Source organism: Aplysia californica, unplaced genomic scaffold (assembly GCF_000002075.1).
Source record: "Aplysia californica isolate F4 #8 unplaced genomic scaffold, AplCal3.0 scaffold00053, whole genome shotgun sequence".
Taxonomy (NCBI): domain Eukaryota; kingdom Metazoa; phylum Mollusca; class Gastropoda; order Aplysiida; family Aplysiidae; genus Aplysia; species Aplysia californica.
Window position 1 is genome coordinate 1,797,328 of NW_004797323.1, and position 15,353 is coordinate 1,812,680.

General features: G+C 42.5%; 1 protein-coding gene across 1 annotated transcript in view; it reads left to right on the forward strand.

Moving 5' to 3' along the window:
• The window catches only part of LOC101862632, a gene marked incomplete at its 3' end in the record, with an annotated part of 41,269 nt that extends 26,231 nt beyond the window's left edge, over window positions 1-15,038 (forward strand). Inside the window, 5 exon segments of the mRNA XM_013079491.1 lie at window positions 2,760-2,881; window positions 7,829-7,919; window positions 8,583-8,701; window positions 13,647-13,743; window positions 14,920-15,038. Of these exon segments, the coding sequence (XP_012934945.1) occupies window positions 2,760-2,881; window positions 7,829-7,919; window positions 8,583-8,701; window positions 13,647-13,743; window positions 14,920-15,038 (548 nt within the window).
• Between the last annotated feature and the right edge of the window lie 315 nt (window positions 15,039-15,353).

The following is a 15,353-nucleotide window of genomic DNA, read 5'->3' on the forward strand; positions in this document are numbered from 1 at the left end:
TAGACAGTGTTTCAACAAAGTTATCCTTTTATTTGTTACATATGGGTTGAAGACCGTGTATCAACAAAGTTATCCTTTTATTTGTTACATATGGGTTTAAGACTGTGTTTCAACAGTTATCCTTTTATTTGTTACATATGGGTTTAAGACAGTGTTTCTACAGCAACTTTGTGTTGGTAATTAATGGGTAGAAAGTGATGTTGTTATAAAATTCGCTTTCGTTGCATATGAGTCTAAACCAGTGTTTCAACAACGTTAATTTGGTGGCTTATTGGTATAAGGGGGAGTTGCTACAAATTTAGTTTTTGTTGCGTGTGAGTCTAAGGCAGTGTTTCAACAACCTTGTTTTGGTAGCTCATGAGTCGGAAGTGGTGTTTTACAATTTTTTAATTTTTTAAAATTAAAAAAAAAAAATTTTTTTGGGAGGGGATTTGCTCATGAGACAGTTTTTCTATTTTTAAAATGAAACAGTGTGATCTGCTACAGTCATCGAGGCAAAGCGAATGGCTTGAAAAAAAAAATTTTAAACAAACAATGTACTGTGCAACTCATTCATAGAAACTACTTAAACATTTTGTTTCCTTGGGAGAAACCGTATACAAATTATGCATATCCTATACATATAACATATATGTATAATATGTATATATATATATATATATATATATAATAGAATAGAATAGACTAGACCATTTTTGCTTTAGAAAGAAACTCAGAACCTTTATTGTTGATCTATAGAGGGACAGAGTTTGGGTCAGATCATTTCCTCTGTATAGCATCAATCAACCTGCAATTGAAAAGGCATGTGAAAATAATCACCCTAAATGTTGCACAGATTTAGCATTTTTTGGGGCTATTTTCATGGCGGAACAAGCAAGAGCGAGCCAACATTGATATTCAAATATGCTTGTAAGTGCCTATATATTGTTTGTCACATATAATAAAAACTGTAGGATACCTTTTTGAATAAAAAAATGTATGTGTGAGAAAGGCATAGAGGATCGATTGCGAGATATGCTCAGCTGATCGGTGTGAACAAACGTGCTGAAAGTGCCTTTATAAAAAAAAACACGCCATTTCTTCGTATGCAATGACAGACAGTAAAAACAAAATTGTAGCATCCCCCCACTCTAAGGTATCGAATAAAAAAAAAGCGGGGGGGGGGGGGGGGAGGGAAAAAAAGGGGGGGGGGGGGGGGGTGGACAAGTGATCCAAAATTAATAAACAGGGGTTAGGTGGGGTGGGAAGTTGAAAAAAAAGGGGGGGGGGAGAGGTGGCAAATTTAGCCTCATATCCCTTTACTAGTAGGAACAAATCTGTATTAATTCTCCTTCTGTGAATAAATGAAAAAGAGATCATGAGATTTTAGGGATTTTAGTACGTTACTGTGACAATTTTTCCCCATTTAGGAACAAACCAGTTTCATAAAAAAAAAAATAAAGCAATGTACAAAAGTTTTTAAAATGCTCAGAAAATTGAGGCAGCCAACCCCGTACCAATACTTATACTGAGGGTCATTTGCCTTTTACAAAATGCAAAAGAAGTTTCACTCAGATATCTAGATTCTAGATCTAATATTTCACAATATGATCGTCGGTCGTGGAAAGCTGAAAAATAATAAACGAGGGGTATGGCACAAGGGACCGGGGGGTGGGAGGGGGGGGGGTGCGCAAGAAAAAAAAAGCAAATTATTAAGCGGGAGTTAGAGGGGGGCGCTTATTCAAGCAGAATAGGCTAGTTAAAATGCAAAATTGACCTCAGATAAAACTTAAGCCCATTTTCCAAAACGAAATAACTAATACACAAAACGAAACTATTATGAACCGAGTTATCTTGGTCGTGGGATTGAACGCAGTCCGCGCACTGATTTAATAGATGATGGTTAGAATGATCTTCTGTATCCTTCTTTGTTAGAGGTGAGAAGCCTAGCAGATCTTTTACTTCTGACTGATATTTTCATTTGAGGGAACAAGGAATGTTTATTCTTCCAAATAAGATGAAATTCACCTTTCTAGTGTAAGCTATTATGTATAATTCATCGAGGTAGGGGAATGTAGATGTTGAACTTTTGCATGCTTTCCGTGTCAGTCGATTCAATTTTTCTTTGCATTTTTGTCTTGTGTTCCCGCCCATGCTGTTATATAGAAATTGATCATACTTTTTATGGTTGAATGATAAAATATGAACATCAACGCTGAAATCTTTCGAAACCGTACAAAATGACCTGAGTTCATGAATGCCCAGTCGGGGAATCGAACCAGGGCCGCTCTGCTCTGTAGTCCAGCATAAGACCAACTAAGCAAATAGAGTGCCCACCCTTGACGTAACGCGGGGCAACCCAATGACGAAATGTGACATAGGTACTTTGTCCACAGTAGCGTTTGTTCTCATGAATGGCACTTCATTCTTCTTCTTCTAATTTATAAGCTCATTGGTTGGTGGCTGGCTGGTGTTCTGGTTTGCTCCTTCTTTCCTATCAAATAGGTACCGTCCTTATCTCTCCGCATTCTTATTTGTTTTTTACACTTTCTTGTAACACCTCCGCTCTAATCTTCAACACTTCTGTAACATTATTGTGCCGTAAGCTTTTGCTAAAAACGAAACAAAGCAAAACAAAACCCACCAGACTCATTGTCATTCACGCTGTCCATCATTTCATTTTTTAAAAAAAAGATGACATTCCCTGCGATGTTGTTTTCCTGCGTCAGTCATGAGTTCGGGCAGTAATAAGCTAAATGAGCTTTGTGTCGTGACTTCAGGCTCGGAGAAGACTTTGGAGATTGCATTGACTCAGCATTTTCCTCGTGTCCAGAGAAAGTCAAGGATCATCTAGAGGATCAGAAAAATAACATCTACTTGGAGGAAATGCTGACGGGATGTGGTAAGGAGTCGAAACCACCTTTCTTGCCCCTCCCCCCACCCCCCCTTCCGCCCCACCTTTTCTTTTCGCAGGGCAATGTGCTTCTGCTATACAGTTCGCTCATTCAACCTTGTTAAGAATAAGTTCTTTGCCCATGTCCATCAATTTGGCTCATGGAATATTATTATATGTTCCTTGTCATCTTCATCTATACATAAGTGAGACAGTGCGGTGGAATCGGGTTCTCGTGAAAATAATCAAAATGAAGAAACTTGCATTTTTTCCGCAGGTTTGTGAATTTTTCATCAAATTTTTGTTTTTGGGCTCAACGCCTTTCATGCCCATTAAAAAACTCATTTCTGTGTGGATATTTCTGAAAAACGTTGATTAAAGGCACAAACGATGTAAATTTTCAGTTACCACGGACTCTTAAGCTAAGGAAATAACTAATCTTTGGTAGCCATTTTCTCACTAATTTTACCACTGACAACAGGTGACTCCCACCTCCTTCATTCTCAAATATCTCAACTTGTATTTAAGATTAACGGGTATTTTTTTCATCCAAATAAAGACAAGTGAACAAGCTTTAAGATGATACCAATAACTTGATGTGCCCAAAAATTGACGAGAGCCTGATTCCACCACGCTGCCTCACATAATGTATTTGTGAAAGTTCGTCACTTTGGCCGCCTACAACTTCGGAACTGCTTAATTTTTGAATTTGAAAAAAAATAACGGTGGTTCAGAAGCATTTAAAGGGAGCACAGTGTCTAAAATCAGTCACTGTAGCTTTATTTTCAGTCTTTCATTGGTTTCGTTTAGATCTAATCTTGGGAAAGTCCGTCTTCTAAGATGCCATTGTAAACAAGTGAGGTTTCCGTTCACTAGCCGTGCACACTCATGACTCCACACCTTTGAAATTCTGGAGTGTGCAACCACGAAAGCAGATTAGAATAGAGAGAGAATCAATCTATACATCTATTATATATTTGGCAAATTGGAAACACATGACATGACGTGTCACTTTTCTCTCAAGATTTATTGCCCCATTCCAGTAGTGTAAATATAGAAGGCCAATGAATTTCAGTTGATGTTAATACGCCAATCATTCCTTTCATCGAAAAGGGGTCCAGCTAGTCATACATATACGTACATATTATGCACATAAACACAAACACACACACTCACACACACACACACACATACGCATACAAACATACACACACACACATACACACACGCACACACACACCCACACACGCACGTATATACAGGGTGGTTAAAAAAAAGAATGAACCGCTTTCATTACACAATATTTTAATAAGGAAAAGCAATTGAAAGCGTAATTTAAAAAAACCCAACAACTATACAACTTTTTTCTGAGCATCTCGCGCTCAAATTGTTCTAGAATGATGTAATTTGGAACAAACATAATTCAGTCAAAAGGAATTTGTTTGACATATAATCCACGAAAAAGACACTTATTTTGAAAACGGAAATGGCTTAAAGATAAAAACACCCTAAAACATAAAGTTCACCAGTTTTTTTAAAACCTTGTAAAGGAAGTCATATAACATTGGTTGACTTTTTTCTTTTTTCTTCCTTTATTTTTCTCTTTGACATGTAATTTTTCATCCCTGTAATGTTTAAACAATGTTTAATTTCTTTTTACAGCGTTTAAAAAACAAACGATTTCATTCTGGAATTCCTAGAAGCAGTGCTCTCCTTTGGACTCAACGCGTCGTTCGAAATGTTCAATGGAGCGCAAACACTAGGACCTGCCAAACCATGAGCGTTTAAAGCCAAATATAACTGTATATATTCAGTGTGAAGTGGCGTCTAGAGACAATAGGCAGAGGGGTGCCCAATAGACGGCATGTTTGGAGTTAACATATCCCGCAAGGTGAAAATGGGCTTTGCACTAATAGTGGGGCCGCTTAGCAAACCCATTGTGCATTTTGTGATACAAGCACCAAACTTCGTACAAATGTACCGTAACATATAGAAATCATTTTCAGATATTGGGCCACTCGGATTTCTCTCTTAATGGCCGCCATATTGGATTTCAAAATGGCCGCCATTTGAAATCTACGTTTGCGATTATCTCTGGGTCAAATGCTGCTACTGACTTCATTTTGGTGCCTAAATGTATGTTTTTGGGGTCAAGCAAGCCAATGGTAACAATCTGAATTGCGTATTTGTACTAATGGGTCGACATATTGGATTTCAAAATGGCTGCTTAACATTGCATGGCTGCTTTTCGATCTACATTCGTCGTTATCTTGTCGCCGTCACATGTTTGGAGAAGCCAAACCTTTCACAGGGTTCCCTGGAGGATGCCAAGAAGAAAACTAGCAACCGTTGCTGCTTGCCTTAGTCAACATGAAGCTAGAGAGACCCAGCATCAAGGACCAGATGGCAAACACTAACCCAGCAGCAATTACCGCAGCTCAGATACTGAAGTTCAACAGCGTAAAACACAAGCGAACGCGTGGCACCACATCATCCACCTGTGTCAGGCACAATGTTGTACAGGAGACCCCACTTCCAACATACATTAGGATGATGTTGCATGCTCATACACACAAGAAGGAATTGATCGACAGACTGTCACACCTTGGCCTGAGTATCTCTTATGATAGAGTGCTCCAGCACTCAGCAGAGATGGGCAACTATGTCTGCCAACAATTTTACAGAGAACAAGTGGTCTGACCTCCAAAAGTGTCTGACGAAGAGTTCACAATTGCCGCTGTAGATAACAAAAATCACAATCCTAGTGCAACAACATCAAAAGACTCCTTCCAAGGTGCCACTATCTCCCTCGTACAACATCCTTCTTACACTGGTGAAGGAGTAAATCTGAGCATATTCGTTGCTGGAGAATCTGGAGATGCACGGTCCAAGACTGTCGCTTCTTTGCCGCACTATTGTACTAATGTACCCCCTGTCACTATAGCAGTATCAAGACGTCGCCTGTCCCAGCTGTTGGTGTTGCGTTATTGACGACAGGAGACTTCAAACAGTAGACTGATGCAAAATACCATTGGTTAGGCAATGCAAAACACGCCCTGGGAGACAACACTGGTACATTGGACAATAAAAACACATCTTGGGCTGCATTTTATGCCAGCCGACAGCCACCAGAGGGTAGAGTCATCTGTCCCACGTGGCTGCTTTCACTCTTCCTGGAAAGTGCTCACACTGTGGCAATGATCAGGCATTTAATAGACGTTGTGAAGAAAGCTGTAGAACACCTGGATCCTGGACAGACACCAGTGGTCACATTGGATCAGCCACTGTTTGCTTTGGCCAAGCAGATACAGTGGAAGTGGCCAGAGAGTTATGGTGAAGACTACATAGTGGTGATGTTTGGTGGTCTCAACATAGAGATGGCAATACTGAAAACAATAGGGGACTGGCTGCAAGGGAGTGGTTGGTTGCGACAGCAAGGACAGCAGACTCATTCCTGCGAGCATCTCAAGTCTTGCGCACAAGAAGAGCACATCAAGTGACTGCAACAGCACTGTACATCCTGCAACACCATGCCTACAACCACTAGTGTCTGGGAGAAACCAGGGATGCAGAGGACATTCCTGCGTTTGAAGACTGGTGACGCCAGAGACGAGACAGCATCTCCCAGTTTCGCCACTGGGCAGCTGTGCTGGAACAAGCAAGAACTGTTGGCTCTAGTGTATGTGCGTTTTCTCAGGCAGGGATCATTGATGATGTACCTCGATGCTCTGACAGAGCTGGTCACTTGGTTCCACGCACTAGATCATACCCACTATGTAAGGTGGATACCGGGGCACCTGAAGAACACCACCGAACTCACTACGAAACACCCAGACGTAGCAAGGAAATTCAGTGAAGGCCATTTCACAGTTGAGAAAACACAGAGGGTGTTCTCTTTAATCCCGATTGACCAGGCACATGAGCAGAATAATGCCTGCATCAAAGACTAGTGCCCTTCGTCGCTGGATGGTTTCAAGACCAGAAATTGCTAGGGTGATCGAAGAATTCCCCAGGACGGGAACCAATACTGGAGACAGCAAGCAAGCAGCAGACAGACACACGTCATTATGATCAGACGCCGAGTGTACATTCCTCATTTGTAAAAGATGTTCGCTGTCTCGTCGGTATCATAAAGGAGATGGGCAACCCATTCGAGGAGGAGAGTCAGGATCTAGTCATACTGGACACATAGAACATCGCAGATCCTTCTGCCGTGGAGACCGTGATGAAAGCCAAGAGGATTGGGCAAGAGCAGCCCGAGGCTTTCACCAAAGAGTGTCTGTTGGACAGAACAAAGGCAGTGGACGACCCCATTCCTCGTGAAAAAGCTGAAGGTATTCAGCACTTCCACTCCAAGAAACAAGAGTAAATGTTAGGATCAGTTCGCCTCTGTCAAAAATGACCGTGAACTCGTCGCACGCCTGTACATTGGCTGGCAGACGAGGGGTGGAAACCTTGAGGAGTTCTTTCGTCACAAGAACCAGGCATTTCCTCCTGCACTGTCTGCTGTCTTCACTTGTACTAAGAATGATCTCATCACAGGCTTTGAAGAAATCTTCAACGCCAAGACAGCGACTCCTGTCACTAGCTGTATAGTTCTTGATGGAGCAGCCATCGCCCAGATTGACTGCATCAAATTAAAGACATTTGAAGAGTATGCTCCTAAGATCTTCATTCCATATGTCCTAACAAAATTACAAATAAAATGACCGCTCGTAAGACCAAAACCCCCCCACAAAAACACAGCCACCAGCATAAGACAATCACCGGTTCAAATGGCCACACACCCCGTCCCGCTTCTTCTACATTATAAAGACAATGTGTTCAACGTCAACCTGTCTAAGACAACCACTTTTCTTCCCCATAATAGTTGGCCATCTTGGACAATTTCGACTGTAATGCCTTGTCCTAAGAAAATGGCGAATTAAATGAAATAATGTCTTTGTTTATTTTCAGATGGTGCTTGTGGCAAAGCTATGTCCTCCTGCTTCCGGACTGTGGAGTCTACCTTTCGCCAGAAACCAGTCAGAAACAACACTCTCTGCCCGTAGGTATACGTTGTATGACATTGAAATGTCTGTCCTTAAATGGTGCTCTTGAATCTCACAGGAGAACAAACGAAATACACACTGTCCCATTTCCATACACCGAGAGATGCACTTGAAGCTTCTTCTCATTTCCAGAGGGAAAAAAGGGAGTGGGGTGGGGGTTAAATGCATTTGCTGGTAAATAAGTTCAAATTCAAAACTACTTGTTTTATGGCGTGTTTTACGTTTTTAGTGCTTGAAGCTTTTCTTTGAAGGCTAATAAGATTATGTATACCAAAGCATAGCGTAGATAGCCCAGCTGTGCCCTTGAGGGCTTTAAGCATATTATATTACACAATTAATTACTTCACAACATTTCTAGAAGTTGATAGCACTTGTGTGTATGCTCTTTGACAAGAGGTTTCATTTCATATCGCATCTCAATTTTGAAAGATATAGATCTTGTTTAGTTATAAAATTGGTATAGGCTGATAACAGATGCAGCTGACGGACAAGTCAAACACACCTCGAATTGCTATCTAACAGCGCTAGTTTTGTGAAAATGGGCACCACGTTTTAAAGATATTAACTTCCTAAAATAAAAATAATAACTTCCTAAACTCTCCCCAAACACAAGAAATACGGTGAGATATAATGCCATCCCTTCCGCATGTGCTCTACAGGTACACAAACGTGGCTTTGACCTGTGCTGTGAAGCTGAACCAGACGGACTGTGCCTCTAACAAGACATTTTTTGACAGTATCATGTCTGTCTGGAATAAAAGAATTTCAGATTTCTGCCGTAAGTCACAGCTTCCGTTTACTTATCTTATATAAAGCGTCACAATATGACAACAGCAACGGCAGTAGCAAAAGAAAAAAGAAAACAGTAATGCGGTGTTCACACATACAGGAGAAGAGTCGACGAGCAATTCCCGATAAGATAATGGCAAAATCGGGTATAATCGGGACGAGCATCTAGCCATGACTGTTGACATTAGTGTGTTCGTGGGCTCTTGGGGAGACGCTCGCCTAGCTATAATTTAGGACGGCGAGCATCTCGCTGAGCGTCTCGCCGAGCGTCTTAGCGAGCAATTAGTTTGAATCCTGGCCTCTTGCAGAGCCAAGAAACGTAGTGGCTGTGTAAAATTTCACAAACCGACAAACTCGCCAACCATGCTAACCATCTTGCCAACCCGTCGCCGAGTTACTGGGCGTGCAATGTTGTAATATATAATGAGGGGAGCAAAATGTTTGTGCTCATTCCTTCAACACGCCTCAAATGACACAGATGATGCACTGGGAAGTGCTCAAGAGATGCCACCACCGGAGATGCAGATATTGCAGTAGAAGACATTCTGGACTCTTCTTCAGAAACAGCAGGAGATGGAGTGGGAGCAGCAGCAGCAGAAGTATCCAGAAGGCTCATGAAGGCAGAATGGACAGCAGGGCTTGGCATACATGAATACGGATTTGGTACGTGCACTCTGGTATCTGCAGAAGGTGGAGCATCAACAGCAGCAGTCCTTCGAGTGAACTTCTTCGGGGGCATTGTAACGTAAGTAGATAGTCGATGTGTAGATAATGCCAGGGACAGTGTGCTGTGCGTTTTTTGGTAGGGGCACGAAGGTCGCTGTCTCACGGCGCATGCTCGTCGTGTCAACTTTTGCGCACCGTGCTTGAGGAATTCAGACTCCCCCGTGCAAGATTTTCACACGGCTAGCAATGACTTAATCCGCAAAATATAAAATTTAACTCAACTACCATTCAGATCTCGTCGCGTGTCACTGTCACTCGGCAACGTATGTAACCTTGCACAACGTGCTATTTCTGACACTTCCCGAGTCGTCCTCGAGTTTTTCCCTAGAAGGTTATTGACTCGGCTACTCATTTTTCGCTAGGCTAAAATTTTAAGCCTGTTTGAAAAGTTTGGCAAGCTTCCTGTATAATAATATCACACGGTGAGCATGAAATACAGTCTACACAAAAAGGGCCATTTACAAAAGTGCACTCAAAGTAAAAATCCGCAAATCAAATTCTGCCTTTTTTCACACACATTTAATTCATCAATCAAAAAGTATTTAAAAAAAAGAAATTTCATCACAATTGAAACCGAAATGCGTAATTCCCAGCGCTCAAAAGGGACCCACCCTCAAAATCGAAAATCACAAAAGAAAGGGTGTCAAAAAGTATCAGCAATATCAAAGAAAACGACCAGTTCAAGTTCGTTAGTGTTAATGGAATTGTCAGAAGCGCATGTGTCCACCATTTACGGCAAGGAAGTCAAGGCATCTTGGCAGGGCATTAGTATCTGCAGGAGATCCTTCGACCTCTGGTCGTCCCGGCGCTGTAGCAGATTGGGCTTGCTGCTGTCCTTCAGGATGAAAACGCCACGCTGCACAGGTCCAGGGCCGTCGTCGCCTTCGTGCAGGAGGCGGGGATTACCCGCATGGTTTGGCCAGCCAACAGTCCAGACCTCAATCCTATTGAACAGTTGTAGGCTAAGCTTGATCGGAGAGTTCTGGAGAACCACCCTTTGCTCGCCAGCAGCTGCCTGGATTGCTGTTACAAAAATGGAACAACATTCCCTGGGCCTTTCTTTTGTGATTTTCGATTTCAAGGGTGGGTCCCTTTTGAGCATTGGGAATCATGCATTTCGGTTTCGATTGTGATGAAATTTCTTTGTTCCACTTATGGATTAATGAATTAAATGCATATTAACGAAGGCAGGATTTGATGCGCTGGTTTTTATTTTGCGTGCATATTTGCGAGTGGTCCTTAACTTTTTGTGAAGACTGTAAAGATATGGCTCGGGGAGTTGCTCGGCGAAAAAAAATCCAGAGTTGCCCCGATCTGCTAGACTTTGAAATGTTGTCTTACTCGGCTTCATTACTCCTGTATGTGTGAATACCGCATAGCAGGAACAGTAGCATTGACAACAGCATGAGTAACAACAGCAACACACTCCAAGCCACAAGAAATCATTAAAACTTAAAATGTTAACGTAGAAATGTGTTTTAGTTTTACCTTGGTCTTTTCGCTGAACGGGAGGTTTTTCGTCAGCCCTTGGGTGGAATAATTTATTTTTTTGTCGTGTCGTTCAGTATTCAGAGCTGGAGAATCTCAAATCAACGGCTGCTGATAAAAGATTTTGTATGATATATATCATGGGGTGAATATCCAGTTTGCACAAACAGCTGTTGGGTTCGACTGTTTTATATTGTTTTAAATATTTGTTGGTACTTTCTATGAAATTCCACCACCCACGTAACCATATCAGTCTTTTCATCCTCCTCATCGCTCTTGAGGCATTTGCCCCTCCACTTTGCCTTTCCCTCTTATTTCTTCCCATCTCTCTCCCTCATCCTCGTCCTCTCTCTGTAACATTTCCCCGGCCCTCTCTCTGTATCGACTCCACCTGTCTTTTCTTGTCCCCATCCCAGTTCTTCTTTCCTCTTCCTCTCCTTCGTCCCCACTCACTTATCCCTTCTTCCCGTTGCTCCCTCTCTTTCTGCCTAGCCCCCCTCCGCACCCCCTCCCTTTCCCAACATCTCCTTCCACCTCATCCTAAACTCCCCTTTTTCTGAATCACCCTACCCCCTCCTCCCCTTGCAGCTCCTGCCACGACACATACTCACATCTCACACCCTCCTCTTCCCCCCCTTCCATTCCTCTACTCCCCCCCCCACACACGCAGCACGTACTTACGTCTCACACCCTCTTTTCCCCCACGCCCTTCCTCCTCCCCTACCTCTCTCTCAAAAGTTCGCTCCTCATTCTACCCTCCCCCTACCCTCTTCCCATCACGACTCACACTTGCGTCTCACATCCTCCTCTTTCTTCGTCCCTTCCCTCCCCATCTCCAACCAAAACCGCAGCACATAGCCCCCATCCCTAACCCCTCAACCACACCACAATACATCCTCTTCACCCTAACCCCCCCTCCCCCCCCCATTACATATATTCACATCACACATCCACCCCACCCCCAGTAGATGAAAAGAAACAAAAAAGCTGAATCTGAATTATCGAAAAATGAATGTCAAATTCTGTCTCTCCGGATAATAAATTGGGTAGACGCGGTCTGATGTTAAAGAACTAGTGTCATGGAGCCGGAGAATGTAGCCAGATTGTTAATTGTTTTTCTCCTGGATCGAAAGCAGTCAGTCTTTTTGCCGTGGTCGTCTTTCGGTGTCGCATTGGTTTATCCTGAAAACAAAGCAAAAAACCCATCACCCTCCCCCCCCAAACCCCCTCCACAAAAAATCGGATTGATACGTTACCAGGGTTCTAAATGCGAAACGGCGATATCTTTAGTATATTAGTTCAAAAAGATAAAATAAATATTCGTTTATTTATTTATTTATTTCCAACTCGGCTGCTAATCAATTAATTGATTGCTTAATTAACAGATCAATTGATTAACAAAAGAAACGCACTGAGGCCGTAGCAAGGTGAGGTTTTCCGCCTATCACCTTTTCCGCAGAAAACACTCATCAAAAGAAATTCAGGAGAAAAATCAAACCCAAAGACAAACAAAATAAATAACTAATTAGCAGCAACGACAAACAAACAAACAACTAAACGAACAAACAGACAAAAGAACCACAAACAAATAACCAAGTAAATATACTGGATTCAGACATTGCGAAAATGGCACATACAAGTCTGCTCACATTTGTTTAGTTTGTATCATAGGATTGAAAAAAAACCCGTTAGGAAACTGAAACTGAATGCTACACTCTTTCACTGCCTCCATCCCTCAATCCACATCCACCCCCAGTCTCCCCATTCCCGGCATGATACCCTATTTTCAGGTGTTCATCCACATCACCCCTTTCCACCCCTCTTCCTATAAGTACAAAGCATTGACCTGTCTCATAGTATCCAAGACTGGGCACCCCTGACGTAGTTTCAGTTCTGGATTTCAGCATTTGTTGCTCCTTCAGGCCTTTCACGACACTCTCGCCCGTATGTAGCAATCACCTGAGTGAATCTGTCTTTCACGTCGTCCGCAAGCTGTACCCATGTCTCCTCGCGTCTGATTGCCCCAACAGTGAGAGACAATCAGCCTGCCCACACTGAAATGGAACCTCCTGAAGAGGGGCGAGAAATCACGGAGCAACCCGTTTTCCTGAGACCCAAGTTCTACATTCAAGTAATTAAAGTTCAAGTCATTCAGTTCACTATGAAGCGTACAATTTGACTCTATTTGGAACCGAATGACAAGTGGGACTAGATCTAGTAGCGCGTGCACTTAACAGTAGCGACACGTGTGTTTTCCGAGTGCGTGGTGTGCACTAGCAAAGCGAATTTTTTTTTGTAAAGAGCAAAGAGTGGCGGCCATGACTGTAGTTCCCAGCCTTGTTATGCGTCACATTGGAATCAATTCAGCGCTCGTCAATTTTTGGACATATCATAATAAACTTGTACATTGGTATTGCTTTTGATGAAAAAAAAAATCCATCTATTGATTGAGATGGTGTTCGCCTGGTATCAGAGGTAAAATTAGAGAGAAATGTTGCTTAAATTTTTTGCTTAAGCTGCATGTTCTCTGCCTTTAATCAACGATTTCAGTAAAAATCCATCTAGAAATGTGTTTTAAATGGACATGAAGGTATTGAGCCCCCCTTCCAAAGAAGTGAAGATCGGTTTCTTTGGTTTGAGGAGCGCCTGATTTCAACACAAAGTCACACATAGCATGATTCAAGTCGGTGTTACGAAGCTGTGTCTCTTCCTCTCCACAGCTGCCAGGAGCGACTGCAACAAGCGATCGTCGGGATGCCTGGACAAACTGAATGGTGCCGAAGGCCTGGCACAGACAGATAAGGCAGCATATTGCCAGTAAGAACTCCTCCTCCCCCGTCTCGCTCTCTCTCTCTCTCTCTCTCTCTCTCTCTCTCTCTCTCTCTCTCTTTCTCTCTCTCTCTCACACACACACACACACGCACACACACATAAACACAGACACACCCACAGTATAAACACACACACACACACACACACACATACACACACACATACACACACACTCATACACACACTCTGTCTGTCTGTCTGTCTCTTTTCTCTCTTCTTTCTCACCCCTCCCCCTTTCTCTCTTTCTCTGTCTGTCTCTTTCTCTCACCCTCTCTTCTCTCTTCTTTCTCTCTTTTCTCTCTCTTTTTTCTCTTTTTTCTCAGTTCCTGTTTCTCCAACCATCATCCTCACCCTTCTCTATCTTCTCCACTCTCACCCCGTCCCCCACTTTCCCATTTCACCTCTTTAGTTATTTAATCGCCCCATTTAGTCACACCTGCTGGTATGCTGGGCTAACTCGATACCATCATCATCGAAGCCAGTAATAAAATACGGCGCGAATTCCCCCAACCCTCCTCTTTCTCCTGAAAAACCTTGCAGTCTATAATAATAAACGCCACACTGTCTTGATAAGGCACGAATCTTTCACTGTGTTTGACAAACGTCGTAAACGTTCGGCACTTACTATCACCAGAAAACTTACAAAAGTCAAGGCCATTAATGGGACCTTTACATCCTCTTGCATGTCGGCTGGGACCTTGTCACCTGGCGAGATTTCTCTCTAATACTCACTGCACATTGCAGATAAGTTTCGGCAAATCTAATGTAATACATGTCATACATTTGAGAGACGCCAGATGTTGCTTTATGGAATTTAATCACCCCCCCCCCCCCGAAACCAAACGTACTTAATTTTTATGGTCACCACTAAATCCGTTTTAATACGTTTAATGAAAGTGATCGAAGGCTTCCCCGCAAATGCTAGGTCAAACATTTTGTTAGCACGTAGAATAGGGTAGGGCTTAGTGGACTTTCGGGTGAAATCTGACTAAGCAAAGCAGTAACCAGTTTGATTATAGTGTGCACTGGCGCCGCCATTTATCGAACCCATCCACTTTGACCAACGGACTTCTACTATAACACTTTGACAGAAATGTAATCGAAGCGTGTGCAACCATATTATACGTATATTCTCTGTATCTGTCTCTCTGTCTAAAACAGGAAGGTATCGGCTACCAATACGTGTCTCTCGTCTATCAAGAATAACCAAGCATGCGCCCTGTACTCGGCAGAAGATCTCGCCATCGTCAAGAACTTCCGGGTGACTACAAAGCCAGTTTGTGAGTAGCTGCACTATGATCTCAGGATAATGTTGGAATGAAAGAGCATCTGCTATACTACATACCTATCTACCTACCTACCCACCTACCTGCCTGTACCTACCTACCTACCTACCTACCTACCTACCTACCTATAATTCTACTTACCCACAAGTACCTGCCTCTTTAAATGTTTGTTTGCCTGCCTACCTATCCACCCACACATCCAGGCACCAATCTATCTATCTATCTATCTATCTATCTATCTATCTATCTATCTATCTATCTATCTATCTATCTATCTATCTATCTATCTATCTATCTATGAAACAAACA